The sequence below is a fragment of the Peromyscus maniculatus genome, chromosome 18 (genome assembly GCF_049852395.1).
Source record: "Peromyscus maniculatus bairdii isolate BWxNUB_F1_BW_parent chromosome 18, HU_Pman_BW_mat_3.1, whole genome shotgun sequence".
In the NCBI taxonomy this organism is placed as follows: Eukaryota; Metazoa; Chordata; class Mammalia; order Rodentia; family Cricetidae; genus Peromyscus; species Peromyscus maniculatus.
The window spans coordinates 29970387-29985678 of record NC_134869.1 but is presented as its reverse complement, the minus strand read 5'-3'; the positions used below and the strand labels follow the sequence as shown (position 1 = coordinate 29985678).

Genomic DNA, 15292 nt, shown 5'->3' with positions numbered 1-15292 from the left:
ACTTGGTAGCCCAGGCTGGCCTCAAACTCACAGAGATGTGAGTTCACCCCAATACCTGGCTCTGAGTTTGTTTTTATTAATAAGACTTTTTAAGATTCATGCTACACACCTATAATCTTAGGTCTGAGAAACAAATAGGGGGATCCCAGAGACTCATTGTCCACCTGGTTTAGCCAATCAGTAAGTTGAAGTTAGTGACCAACTGTCTCAAAAAAAAATAAGGTATAGAAGAAAAAATAAAGACCCTGGTTGTCCAATTTGGGCCACACCATGTGTACATACAGACATTTGCTTACATATGTACACACATGAAAAACTCCATCTATTTTACAACTAATTTTTCTAAATAAGATAAGTATAATATTAGTCTTTACTTAGAAAATCATGCTTTGGTATCTAGATTTTTATGTCCACTGTCTTTTTTTAGATTTTTATACCCACTGTCTCCTTTTATTTAGTGAATTATCATCTATAAATTGCCATAAGTGAATTTCAATCTGTAATTCATATATTAAACTAAGTTATATGTTTAGCTGGTGTACTAGTGACTTCTAGTTATACTAGTTGAATTCAATGGGAAACATTATTGTGTGTTACAGAGTCAGAATAAATAATGCTATTTTAATGTAAAGAAGTTTTATTACTGCCTTTTTCAAATTTTTTCTTCATAAAAACTAACTAAGATCAGTCTTTGACTTTCTATGCATCTTTTAAAATATTAGACATAAAAATCCTTCCTTCTTATCTGTTTCTGGGTGTGAGGAAAAAAGATTCCTCATCTTGCACAGGAAGCTCTTTATTAGGGAAACTTTGATTGTCTTTTAAAGTGAAGCAGACTACCTTCATGGACAAATTTGATCATCAGATATACTTTGATTACCCACAAAAGTATGTTCTAGGAGGAGATAATTTCCAATTATCCTTTTAGCCACACATTCTTTATTGTCACTTGTTCAAACCATGGTGGGTTTTTATTCATGTCTTGAGGTAAAGATCCAGTGAGACTTATCTGGGGCACAGGAGAGCTGAGAGAAATCCTGTCTTCTTGAGGAAAGGAAAGCTGTGACTTCAGTGATAAATGGTGGATAGAAAATAGATGGTGTATGGTTTGTTATGTCTGCAGAGCCTTCCCTCTGTTCGCTTTCAGGAACTGATTTTTATCTACTTTATTCTTAGAAGCACTATCATTGCCAAGGGCTTAATTTGGAATTAAATGAGCCTTATGCTTAAGTAATTTATTCTCATTAGTTTGCCAAAAATGAGTCTCATGATGGGTGTAATACTCCAAGGCAGAATGTTTACATTTTTGTTTCATTGAGATTTACATATTTCTTCATGTCCCTGAAAATCCAAGATCAGAAGACTATATTGAAGCTGTGTTCTTCAAGAGCAATTTTCCATGAACCACAGAGGGAGCTGTGGTAGACGGATTAGTTCATTTTGCTTTTCTCTTGTTCCCTCTCCCCTTTTTATCTTTCTCAAAGAGGATCATGGGGCTCCACAAAAGTACCAGCACCAATGACCATGCCATGGTCTTCTTATTACCTTTCCTTTGTATCCCAGGTGATAAGTGGGCATTTTGATGTTTTGAGATAAATTTCACTTATTTCTCTATTAAGCCATGGTTTTACCCTTTTATTAATTTAGTCTTTCAATTAAGAAAAAGCGTCAACTATAAACCTTACATTGGTAGCTTATTTTCATTGTATCGTTTTTCTACATCTTGGTAGTCTTGAAAAATCCCGCAAATTTCACATTAGAAGTATGGCGACTAGAGTTGATTTTCCTTGTCATTGTAAAGAAAAAGTTTTCAAAAGGATCAAGAGCATATTTTGAACTTATTGCATACTTAGAGCCTACGTTGTAGATCTGTCAGTAAGCAAATAGGTGAGTGAAAACTTAAACACTATCTGTTTCTTAGCTGTCACAAACTCTGTCCAAGTTGTCTTTTGGTAAGCATGCATTGGTTTCCCTGCGTTTATTTCTATCTTACAGTGGATTTGTATCAAGAAAAAAAATGTTGCGCTGTTATTTATGAAACTGATTTATATGGAGATGGGGGAACTGGGTAGAAGGGGATGGGGAAAGACAGACAGACCCACAGAGAGACACTCAGGCAGTGAACATGGTCACTAGGAGATATAAAGCAACATTCCCGTGTGGAGCCGCAGTCAAGTTTTTGTATATGACGCCTTCATGTCATGTAGATATTATTTTTTTTATGAGACTTTTTAGGTGATGTTGGGAATAAGGATTCAGCTTAACAAAATTTAAAATATTAATGTAAAGGTAAATAGGAAATGACTTTTAAAAGTTTGAGTGTCAAAGTTAATGATTTATCTTATGCCTACAAATCTCAGGCTCGGAGGAGTCATAGATGTTTCAGTTTCAGTATTTATTGAAAGTATTTGTCCAAACCTTTGTATATTGTCTTTATTTATTGTTCTTGTCAACTTAAGAGGCTTTCTATCAAAAGTCAGGGTAAGCATGATAAAGTACTCATATATATTAGTAGAATATGGAGAATTAGGGTAGACATGGTGGCCCATGCTGTTGTAGAATATGATCTTAAGGTATGTTACTTTTGCTTATGTTGCATTTTTTTAACCCTATGAAGCTGTGTTTCTCTGCCTGTCTAAAATGCCTGATGGTCTAATAAAGATCTGAATGGTCAATGGCAAGGCAGAAGAAAGGATAGGTGGGGCTGGCAGGCAGAGAGAATATATATAAGGAGAAATCTGGGAGGAAGAGGGAAAGGAGGACCCAGAGAAGGAGAAGGACTCCAGGGGCTAGCCACCCAGCTCTATAACCAGCAAGCATTGGAGTAAGAGTAAGATTTACAGAAGAAAGAAGATGAGAAAAGCCCAGAGGCAAAAGCTAGCCAGGTTAATTCAAAGTTAAGGAATGTTGACAAGAAACTAAGCCAAGCTAAGGCTGGACATTCATAAGTAATAATAAGCTTCCATATGTGAATTTTATTTGGGAGCTGAGTGACGGGTCCCCTAAAAAGAGTAAAATACAAACGGTGTTTTGGTGCCCCGTGTTGGGCATCAATTATTGTCTTTTTTAAATGGTTGCTGCCTTTTAAGTCACAGCTGTCCGAATCAGCAACTGCATCTCTGCCCCTATCAGTAGCACTTAGGCCACAAGGGCAGTAGCTGGAGGGAATTCTGTTCCCTCTGGCTCCAACTCTTGCAAAGCTACAAAGGGGACTTAACTGAACATCTGTCCCTCTAAAGAACTCAAGATTCAAAGGTTAAGGTGGAATTCTGCTCTTCAGAGGCTGAATAGCAAATAGCTTACCTCCTCTCCTTGTTCACATCCTCCAAAAAGTCCTCTTGCTTCTCTTCACCCCTCCTCATAAACCCCTTTTCACCTAGGTCCTCCCTACCACTTCCTGTCAGCTAGTTGCTTACTCAGCCTCCTGACCACAGGTGAATTTTATTTTTAATCAAATACATCTTTGCATCCTTGAACAAACGTTCCAGTGCATAAACAAAAGCAACATACCCTGAAATAATATTCTACAGCACCATGCCTTTAACTCCATCAAATGTGAAGCAGAAGCAGGAAGCTTTGTTCCAGTTCCAGGCTTGTCTGGTCTTTATTGCAAGTTTGGGGCCAATCAGGGATATACAGTGGAACCCTGTGTCCCCCCCCCCTCCACACACAAATAATAATAATAAAGAAAATATTTCATTGGGAAACAAATGTTAAAATAACTATAATAAATAAAATAATAAAGTACAGAGCCTAACACATAAAGTATTTGTTTCAATAATCAGAATGCAGAGTGTTGGCAGTTTTGAATATTTTAAAAGGCGAGTTTTGAATCCAGTATATACAAGTGTATGTATGCAGTTGTCATGTCGAAAAAGTTCGTAGGGTTTTTCTTTTCTGATTAAGCTTGGTGTTACTGCATCTATTTTTTTTATAAGTTTAGATTTGTGGTTCTTTTTTTTTTTTTTTAAAGATTTATTTATTTATTATATATACAGTGTTCTGTCTGCATGTATCCCTGCAGGCCAGAAGAGGGCACCAGATCTCATTACAGATGGTTGTGAGCCACCATGTGGTTGCTGGGAATTGAACTCAGGACCTTTGGAAAAGCAGCCAGTGCTCTTAACCTCTGAGCCATCTCTCCAGCACTACTGCATTTATTTTTATTGCAACACCCTTCTTAATAGTCCAGCTGTAGAATCACCTGCATGTCTATCATCGGATTAGTGGAGTTATACACACAACTTTCATTCAGTTCTATCTGCATGTACAGCTTTATGCCAGAAGAGGGCATCAGATCCCACTATAGGTGGTTGTGAACCACCATGTGGTTTCTGGGAATTGAATGCAGGACCTCTGGAAGAGCAGCCAGTGCTCTTAACCACTGGGCCAGCTCTGCATCCCAGGCCTGTACATGTTTAATCAGCTTATATGTAACAAATACCAACTACAGGTGATAGAAATTGTTAATTTTTCTATAAGTTTACAAATTTTCCACCAATGCTATATGAAAACCCTTTTACCCAACATGCTTGGTTGCTCTTTTAACATAATTTCAATGACATTTCTATCCAATTCTTGTTTTTTAAATTTGGATTTATTTGGGGTATATGGTTTTACTATAATTATCTTTTACAGTGTTTTGTGATTCCTGATTAAGAGATTAAAAAATTCTAGGGCTAAGTCCCATGTTCATGTTGCAGTATGATTTGGCTATTTCACCCCTGAATTCTACCTTTTATAATTGTCTCATGTCCTTTGTATCCTAGATTTCCTGACTCATTTGTTAAGAATTCAAATTGTCTTAGAGCCTGGGAGCATGGCTTATGTTTCATTATTGTTTTTTTTTAATTGTTTTTTTTTTTAAACCTGGGAAAATCTGCCTTAAATATCTGTGTAGCCAAGTTCCTAATCACAGAATTTCAGTGTCAGAATAAGAAGTAGACGATGAAGTTATGGATGGGGTGATTTTCAGTTTAGGCTGCATTGATATCACCTAAATATTTAACCTAGATCAGGGAATACTTATTTTTCTTTCCTTTTGGAAAAAAGAATTACTCATTTTTTCTTTTTTTTTAATGTGTGGGTATGTTGCCTGCATAAAGCTGTTCACCATGTGTATGCAGTACCCATGAAGGCCACAAGAGGACATTGGGTCCCCTGAGATTTTAGTTCCTGAAGGCAGAGCATTCATGTGGCTGCTGGGAATCAAACCTGGGTTCTCTGGTAGAATGGCCAGTGTTCTCCATTCTAGTGCTGGGGCATTTGTGTGTTTAAATGCCAAGAATCGGTTCTTGCACTCCTAAAGTGTTCTGCACACAGAGTAGTGTGTGACAGTTGAACATGGGCCTCTCATTCTTCTTTTGTCCTTTGTATAGACCATGCAGAGAAGAACACCTGCCACAAGTTGCAGGCTTGGTGATGTGTTGAATGAACTAAGTATGATTCACAACTGAATGGCATTCTTTTCTAATGTTTCAGTGGTTGTACTGTGACCATATTTAAAGTGTCCCATGTGTAAACCTCCACTTCTTTGTGTGTGTGTTTGCTGGTTTTAACACTTAAGTCTTTGATATCAACTCATTAGAACATTTGCATCTTGTCTATTTCAGAAACAATAATGTTGGGTGGTTTTAATGCATTAGATCAAGAACAAAAAAAAATAGATACATCAATGCTGCTGTTATGTAGCCTCTACCATTGTGGCTGGAATATTTGAGTTATTAGGTAAACCTGAGCAACAAGGGAAGAAACTGCCTTTAAGGAAAAAAAATCAGTGTTTGATTCAATGAAATTTTCCTAACTTGAATTTATGTATGAGTCAGACTATAGGAATTAAGTTAGAAGTTAAAACTTTCACCAGGGGATTATGGCGCACACCTCTAGCCCAGCACTAGGACGGTAGAGGCAGATGGATCTCTGTAAATTCAAGGTCAGCCTGGTCTACAAAGTAAGTTCCAGTATTGCCAGGGGAAGCAGAGAAACTATCACACACACACACACACACACACACACACACACACAAGAAATTAAAACATTTGAAGATCTTAAGAAAATGAAACAAAGATTCAAAGGATGAGTGACCAGAGATTAGCATAGAGACTTGGTTTTATTGGAAGCACACTCTTTTTCACTTTTTATAATATTCATTGAAAAGGCATTTAGAGACATGTAAGTTGCCAGACAGTAATTCATACATGGTAGTGAATCCCACAGGCTTTGAATTCTTCTATTGGAAGTATTTTAATATTAATTTACCGACTCAGTGTTCCTTTAATAGTACCACTTATTTCCCCACTTTCAGACCTCACCATTGTGCCAGAATGAGTGTATGAGAACACGGGGCTGTGAGATCTGCCCCTCCAATGTCCTCTACTGCCTCTTTGGACTTAGCTTGTTAGATGCCATCACATGTTTTGGCTTGTTGCATGCTGGGGATTGAACACAGGGCCATGTACTTGCTCAGCACATAAACTGCTGCTGAGCTACATCCCTACCTTTGATGCCTCATTGACAGGATCTATGTGCCTGCAGCTGATCTTGAGCTTGTGACCTTCTAGCCTCAGCCTCTGTATTGCTGATATTATCAGACTGCATCACTTCTCAGGTGTGTTTTACTCTGGTTAAGGAGTTAGCGAAGAAATTTTTAAGAACGTGGATGGCTTTTGACTTCCAGAATTTTCTTTCCCTTAAAATCAGAAAATCTGTTATTAAAAGTTTGTTTAAAGACTGAGCATTGTAAAAAGAAAATATCTTTGTGAGGAGTGTTTTTAGATATTATATGTTACTAGTGTATTGACAGTGTGAGTCAACCGTTGAACACCCGCTTTATACATTCTGAAAGGTGAGTCAAGATGGTGACTTTGAAACGGTGATGGATGTGGCTAAAGGCCCTGGGTGCCTCAGACCTGAGCAGACATGCCTGTTCTTTGCTTTCTCTCTGAAACCTACATTATAATATGAAAGGAGAGAGTCATTAGGTGACTGCTATAGCTCACAGAGTGCCAAATACTATAGCAAGGCTCTTTCCTTGTGACCTCACACTTTGAGGGAACTACACTGAATTTATTTTATAGAGAGGTCAGAACTTAGATGCTTTGGCCATCAGTATTTTAGAAAGGGAAAATCAGAAGGAAAACGTATTTCTGCAAAGTTATATATAACCTAGGATTCCAGTCATTTTTTTAAAAGATGAATACTTCCCTAAGCATTATTTTTAAAAGATGCAAATAGAGTCATACATTTGAGACTTAATGCTGTGATTTAAGTGCCCCTTTAAAAACATATTTCAGCTCGGAATGTTAAATGAAATGTTCTCGTGTTGCAGTCATGATGATGATGATGTTGACTTTTCTCCCTCTCTTTTGCTTTCAGAGGAAGAACTTGTCTCTTTTTCTCAGCATTAGCTTGTTAACTTTCTGGGGGACCAGCCTTTTGGGTGCCCGGTTATACTGGATGGGAAACAAACCACCAAGCTTTTCCAACTCCGACAATCCTGCGGCTGACTCAGACAGCCTTTTGGCTCGCACGCTCACCTTCTTCTATTTGCCTACCAAGAACCTCTGGCTGTTGCTCTGCCCGGACACCCTGAGCTTTGATTGGTCCATGGATGCTGTGCCTCTTCTCAAAACTGTTTGTGATTGGAGAAATCTACACACTGTGGCCTTCTATTCTGGACTTCTCCTCCTTGCCTACTGTGGTTTGAAGAACCCAAGCTTAGAAGGAGAGTGTAATGGGAGAGCTGTGACCAACGGCAAACAGAATGCAAATGGCCATAGCTGCCACTCGGATGTTGAGTACCGGAACTCAGAAATGAAGCCGAGCTTTGCATCCAAAGTAGAGAATGGCATTAAAAATAGTGTATCTCAGAGAACTCAGCTCCCTTCCACGGAGAACATTGTTATTCTGTCCTTATCTTTGTTGATAATACCTTTTATTCCCGCCACGAACCTGTTTTTCTATGTTGGCTTTGTTATTGCAGAGCGAGTATTATATATCCCCAGTATGGGCTTCTGCCTTCTGATCACAGTGGGTGCCAGAGCCCTTTATGTCAAAGTCCAAAGGAGGTTTCTCAAGAGCCTGGTTTTTTATGCTACAGCAACGCTAATTGTCTTCTATGGACTCAAGACTGCGATCAGGAACGGAGACTGGCAAAATGAGGAGATGCTGTATAGGTCAGGGATAAAAGTAAACCCAGCCAAAGGTAAATGCTTCATTTTATGTTTTTGTCTGGACACTACACTTTCAGCCTTCTTGTATCACTGTTTCTTGCCTTAAAACACAGTGTTACAGATGAGATCCTTTTATGGGAAACCTGTACCTTCCGTCCTTATTTTTGTAGAGACCCATTATGAAAGCCATCGAGACACATATTCAGCATTCCATGCTTACAATAGGTAACTATTTTCTAGTGTTCTTGGTTATGTTTCCACAGAAGAATTAGAACTTATATTGACTGGAAATAAAGACCGTCATAAGAGTTCAGAAGAATGCTTACCGTCTTCATTTTAAAATATTCATAATTGTCTCTTTCATTGTAGAATGAAAGTCAAGTTGATATCACTTAAATATGCTATAGGTCTGGTTTTTCAAGCTTTGCCTGAGGAAAGACCACAGGACTTGGAGGCAAGCTGCCTCTGAGTCTCATAGTATTGTGTAGGTGGGGGTCGCTAAGATTTGCAGAGGTTAAATATGCTCATGGCTGCCAAGCAGCTAGTCCATTCTTAACTTAAGATTTCTTAAGTAATTTAAGGGAAAAATATTTTTTTTCCTGTAGAATAAGAATACAGGTTCTACCTTTCCTTATTGCTTTTCTTATAGAAAAATTATTTTAGCCAATCTCAAAATTGATAGACATAGCAGAATCTAGTTTTTATCAAAACACAAAATGATTAACTAAAAGATGTTATCACAGTTTAGGCAATTCAGATAGTTGTAGAAATGAGAGAAAAAAAGGAAATAAGATGCATTATGAGTGCAGAAATACATCACAATAAATGGTACCTGATAGTCGTTCTTTTTTTGAAGTAATTTTTTTTACTTAGCCTTTAAGGTATAGCTGTTGGTCCACATTTGAACTTGACTCTTTTCTGACACAACTCTACATCAAGATCAAAAAAATATCCAAGGGGCAAAATGCTTCCAAATGGACAAGAAATGGCCTATTAATAGATTGGAATGTTTCCATAGATCAAGATGCTCAGAAGTGACTTTGGCGTCCTTGTTAGTTATCACAAGTCAAGCTAAGAGTTTGTTGAGTACATATACAATTCTCTATGCCAAGGAATTATTTCTGTTTATAGCTTTATTAAGTTACAGGGACATTTTTTGAAAGAGTACTTCTTTTATGTTTATATGTGAATGTCTACATGTATGTATTGTACTATGTGAATATCTGGTGACTGCAGAGGCTAGACATGAGTATCGGTTTTCCTGGACCCAGAACTATAGACAGGTGTGACCTGACTTTGTGTATGCTGAACCCAGATCTTCTGCAAGAGCCACAAATGCTCATAATTGCTGAGATATCTCTCTGACCTGGGTTGCAGAGGGTTTTATTGAAGGAATTATTGGATTGAAGGAAGAGTTGAGCTACTTCATGCCATGCAATTCTTTAATTCTATTTGAAAAATCATTAATATGGCTTTCCTAAGTAGAGGATAGTGCTCAAACCAAAAACATGTAAAAAAAAATGTTGCAGTTTTTCTGGAATGCTTTTCAGCTAGTTTTTCTTTGGTGGTCTATACAAGTTTAGAACAAGTCTATGTTGCCAGGATATTTTCTTGTCATTTCAAACTGATGCATGTAAGGAATTAAAACAAAATCCTCCGGCATGTTACTTGAATCACAGTGTTGTTTTGGGGATTTGTTAATTTTTTTGGCTATATTTCATGCTAAGCTGCTATTATGAAGGGCTCAGATAAGAGGTGCTTTGGGAAGACAGATGTTGTATTCTTTCATGTGGCAATCTCAATATGTGCAGCTTGGAGCTGATAAGATGGCGCCATGGCTTTCCAGGATCCCTGTCCCTCGTTTGTTCCCATGCCATCTCAATGGGTCACCCTGTGCATGTGGTCCAAGATGGCTCATTGTCACATCAGCACTTCAGCTGACAGGAAGAAGGAGAGGAGGGGTAGAATGTGGGTGTACCCATTCTCTCTAAGATATGTTGGAGGAATTGTATATACTTTGTTTGCCCAGAGATGGTTGGCCACATCTTTTTGTGAGAAAGACTGGGAAATATTATCTATGGAAGTCAAAATATCCAGCCAAATGCCATTCCTCTGAAAGAGAGGGTGGGCAATATTCAGATGCCAAGGTCATAGTAGCACTCTCTGGCGCACAGAAGGTAGAAGCTTTTTCAACCACATTGGTCATTTTCACCATTAACTATTGTGATGCCTAATTGTTATGATTTTAAACTGGTGTTTTCACGGTATGGCTAAATTTTTTTTTTTGTTATTTCTTCATCACTATAGTTAACTATCTAGTAAGCAACTTGGTTTGTATATTCCCTTCTTCATAGGACTTCATAAGTGGCATATGCTTTAGGTATTTTAACAAGAGGACTTAGATAAATCCTTCGCTGAGCAGAATTTAGTAAAAGCACATTGAGACTTGGCCTACTATGTTCCAGACAGCTGCCTTACCCACAGCCCTCAGCGTTTGACTTGATGGCAGCTTCATTTTCCCAGTAGTGTGGCTGTGAACTCAAGAGTTATTCGTGCCTTCCCTTTTCTTTTATCATTCCGTATCCATTCTACCAGTAATTTCTTCATGCTGTGTGGTCAGTAATATGCAGTACCTGACCATATTATACCACCTCCATGGTGATGCCCATGGGCACAGCTGCCATCATCTTTCACTAGAGCAGTGGTTCTCAACCTTCCTAATGCTTCGACCCTTTAATACAGATCCTTATGTTGTGGTAACCCCCAACCATAGAATTATTCCATTGCTACTTCATAACTGTAATTGTGCTACTGTTATGAATCATAATGTAAATAATATATGATGTGTTGAATATCTGAGACGTGACCCCCACACCCCACCCCACCATGTGGGTCACAACCCACAGGTTGAGAACCACCACACTAGGGTATTATTAAAAGATTCCTACCGAACTTTTATCCTTTGTTTTCTTGCTCTTTCATCAGGCCTTGTAATTTTTTATTTCAGACATGATATATTTTATAGCACAGATGGAGAGTTCAGTGTGGGGTTTTATGTTCATTGAGATTGGAGTTTTATTATATTTAAAATGTTTAGGCCCCAGAGGTATCAAATTTCTCTGTCTTTACATTTTTTGTCTCACTTACTATCTTTGGGTTTCTGTAAAGACTTGGCCTTTATTTTTACATATATTAATATTTTAGTATATTCTACTGCTATACCAAACCCTCTTATACATGCCTGAGGGTGTTCTGTTATCTTATGAGTGAGTCTCAGCTTTTATAACTATGACCTTGCCCCACATCCCATTGAGACAGAGACATCAGAAGTGACTCAAGCCAGCTGATGTTCTGATGCACCTATCTGGACAGGCTTTAGTAGCTTCCTTTCTACTAGAAAGTAGACTTCTGTATAGAAAATGCTGTATGAAAATTCCAGATTCAGTCTTCTCCTTTGCTTCAGTTAGCATTTCTATTGCGATGATAGAACTCCATGACCAAAAGCAACTGGGGGAGGAAAGGGTTTATTTCATCTTACATATCTACCTAACAGTTCATCACTAAAGGAAGTTGAGCAGGAACCTGGAGGCAGGAACTGATACAGAGATCATGGAGAAGGTTGCTTACTGCCTTGCTCCCCATGACTTGCTCAGCCTGCTCTCTTATATACCCAGACCACCTGCCCAGGGGTGGCAGCATTCACAATGGGCCAGACTGCCTACATCTATCACTAAGAAAATGTACCAAAGGCTTGACACAGTGCATTTTCTCGCAACTGAGATTTCCTCATCTCAAATGATTCCAGTTTGTATCAAGTTAACATAAAACCAGCCGGGACCCCCTTCTATTACCCAAGACACAATAGTGAAAATGAAGTCAACTGGTCAGAACTGCCAGGCACCCCCTTAGTAGTTTTCTAACTTGCACAGTGCTGTTCCTTCCTGGGAAGCTCCCCTCTGGTGCTCTCTCTGGCTCTGCCTTGTTTCCAAATTTCCGGGTGGTGGTCAGCTTTGTGATGGGAGTTAGCTGAGGACTCCTTGATGTTACCAATTTTCAGTTTGCTTCAGTTTTCCTGTTGCTGGGACAAGGGAGACCATTTCAGTTTCTCTAATGTCTGAGCTGACATGCTGTTGTGATAGCCCTGTAATTTACCCTTACCCATAATCCTAGTAACCCTATGGAAATATGTCAGGACGTGCGGTGTTCCATACCCTACAGTTTTCTACTCATTTCTCATTTTTTTCAAAGCAAAAACATAATCACAGAGAACCCGTGTATGTCCAGCAGCTTTTCCTGCCTCTGCTCCACTCCAATCCTGAAAGCGGCTTCGATGCCTTCTGTTTGTCTGATAAGCTCTGACCATGGAACGTGTGTCTTTGTCGTTGCTTCTGTGTTGACTGGGTCTTCCTAGATAGTCTCAGCGTGGTGCACGGCATCTTCCTCAGGTCTGAGATGAAGCTTCCACTGTCAGTAGGATGCATTTTGTGAGTTTACCAACCCTGTTAAAAATGACAGCTATGCCTCTTTCACAAGATCCCGTCTCCTATCTATTCCTCGCCTTGCTCATGGCACTCATCATGATGTTGCTAACTGTCTGACTGTATTGTCTATACATACTATAAGATATATAGAAGACGCTTGGGGTTTTTGCACTTAAAAATGGCAATATGGGGCCTGGAGGTGGTGGCACATGTCTTTAATCCCAGCACTTGGGAGGTAGATCCAGGTGGATCTCTGTGAGTTCAAGGCCAGCCTGGTCTACAGAGTGAGATCCAGGAAAGGCTCCAAAACTACACAGAGAAACCCTGTCTCGAAAAAACAAACAAAACAAAACAAACAAACAAGGCAATGTGGCAGGGGGAGAGTGACTAAGTCAGTGAGGTGCTTGTTTCGCAAGTGTCAGGAGATGATTGTCATTCCAAGAACCCATGTCAAAGCATCTAAGCATGGTGGGATTGCATTTGTCCTCCTGGTAATGCTGGGGACACAGAGATAGAAAGATCCCCGGGACCTGCTTGCTAGCAAGTCTAGCCTAAGCAGTTAAGTTTCAGGTCAATGAGAGAGTATCTTAAAGAAGATGTATAGTGCTCCTGAGGATGACACATGGAGTTGTCCTCAAGCCTCCACATGGGTGCATATACACATGCATGGACACATTCCCACATAAGCATGCATGTTCACACACACACACATACATACATGCATACATACACACACATACACATACATACATACATACGTACATACACACATATACATACACACATACATACACACACATATACACACACACATACACACACATACATACATACATACATACATAAATACACACACACGTACACACACACACATTGAAGATGCCACATATACAGTAACGATGGTGCCTCCTAGAGAGAAAGCATTTAGTAAAGGATACATTGAGCAGTAAATATTACATTGTCCTTGAGTTTCATATTCAGTTTAAAAGGAGGATGTATAAGCATGAGATAAGGAAAAGTGAAATATTTTGCTGTTGATGAACCAGATTCTGGGGGATGCTTTCAAACATGATTAGGAGGACTGGGAATATGGTTCACTTTGTATTTCAGGACCATTGTCTGTGACAGAGGCTTCCTTTTTGAAACAGACAAAACTCTTTCAATCGAGGTCTCTTGCTTTTTTTATTTTTTTTCTTATTTCCTATTTGTAAAGCACTTATAATTCCGACTTCAGTTACTTCCTCAGCAATTATGAGATGGGGGAGATTCTTCTGTAAAAAAAAAAAAGACTTCGTTCAATTTGTCACATTACTTAAGTCTAGCAAAAGATTAGAAACCTTTGAAAGCCAGTATTTCAGAATGATTTCAGAGACTATGCATTGAGTTTGTTTTCTTTCTTCCTTGGAAGGCTTTTGAAAATTTGCAAGTACTTCAGTCTGCCATGTGTGCTTACAGAATATGATTTTAAGCCTCATGAAGCATTATATATTAAAACTGCTGCCCTTATTATGGATCCTGCAGACAGCTGCCAGTCATTAGCTGATTGGATGCAAATGATGATGGGTGATGCTTGTCACAGTGACTGTGTGGCTAATTTATGCTTTAAATCTGGATGTTGGAGACAAATTATGGACTTAGACTGTGTAAACTGAATGTCTTATCTCATTCTGTGGTTGATAATGTATTTAAAAAAAAAAACCTAACTACTGGACATGGATGACTACTGTAGACTGGCAATTTCACAATGATTTTGAATTTCTGTGCTAAGTAAGCGAAATAGTTTATGATGGTTGCCCTAAAGGACAAGATATGTTGGAGTTTGTTGTCCTTTTGAAAATTCTTTCTGTCCTTTTGAAAATTCTTAAGCCACAGCTGTCCGAGTCAGCAACAGCATCAGCATCTGCAACTCTGCCCTACCAGCAGAGGTTAGGCCACAGGGGCCATAGCTGGAGGGAATTCTGTTCCCTCTGGCTCCAGCTCTTGCACAGCTATGAAGGGAACTTAACTAAACCTCTGTCCCTCTAAAGAACTCAAGATTCAAAGGTTACAGTGGAATTCTGCTCCTCAGGCTAAACAGCAAGTAGCTCACCTCCTCTCCTTGCTCACATCCTCCAAAAAGCCCTCTTGCTTCTCCTCACCCCTCCTCATAAACCCTTTTTCACCTGGGTCCTCCCTACCACTTCCTGTCAGCTAGCTGCTGACTCAGCCTCCTGACTGCAGGTCAATTTTATTTAATCAAACACATCTCTGTATTATTAAACAAATGCTTCAGCGCATAAACAGACATAACACACCTTGAAGTCATATTCTACAACAAGAGTTGAAAGTTTTTATTTATTTATTACTTTATTTAATGCTAAACATTTTGTAAACTAGTTGATGCATACTTCCTTGCAGAAGGCATTTCTGACTTCATCACGAAGCAGCTAACTGCAGGATTTCTTCACTTCGGCCTCTGTCTGTTTCTGATGCTCCTTGTCTCCTCATCTGGGTAGAACTTGGCAGCATTGGCATCAGCTGTCCGGCCTGTACAGCGTGTCTCTCATTTCACACAGCTTGCGTGCGCTCCTGCTCTGCGATGGTTCTGGCCTCCCCCAGACCCTGTCTTTGTTTTTCCTTCTCTAGCATCTAGAGTGTCAT

The 15292-nt window shown here is 39.1% G+C and overlaps 1 protein-coding gene across 2 annotated transcripts in view; it reads left to right on the top strand.

Moving 5' to 3' along the window:
- Positions 1-15292, top strand: part of Tmtc2 (transmembrane O-mannosyltransferase targeting cadherins 2) — a 415948-nt gene that overhangs the window by 198499 nt on the left and 202157 nt on the right. For both annotated transcript variants that reach the window (XM_042263186.2, XM_076553853.1), the window contains exon 3: positions 7375-8203. In XM_042263186.2, the coding sequence (XP_042119120.2) occupies positions 7375-8203 (829 nt within the window). The remainder of the gene's footprint in view (positions 1-7374; positions 8204-15292) is intronic.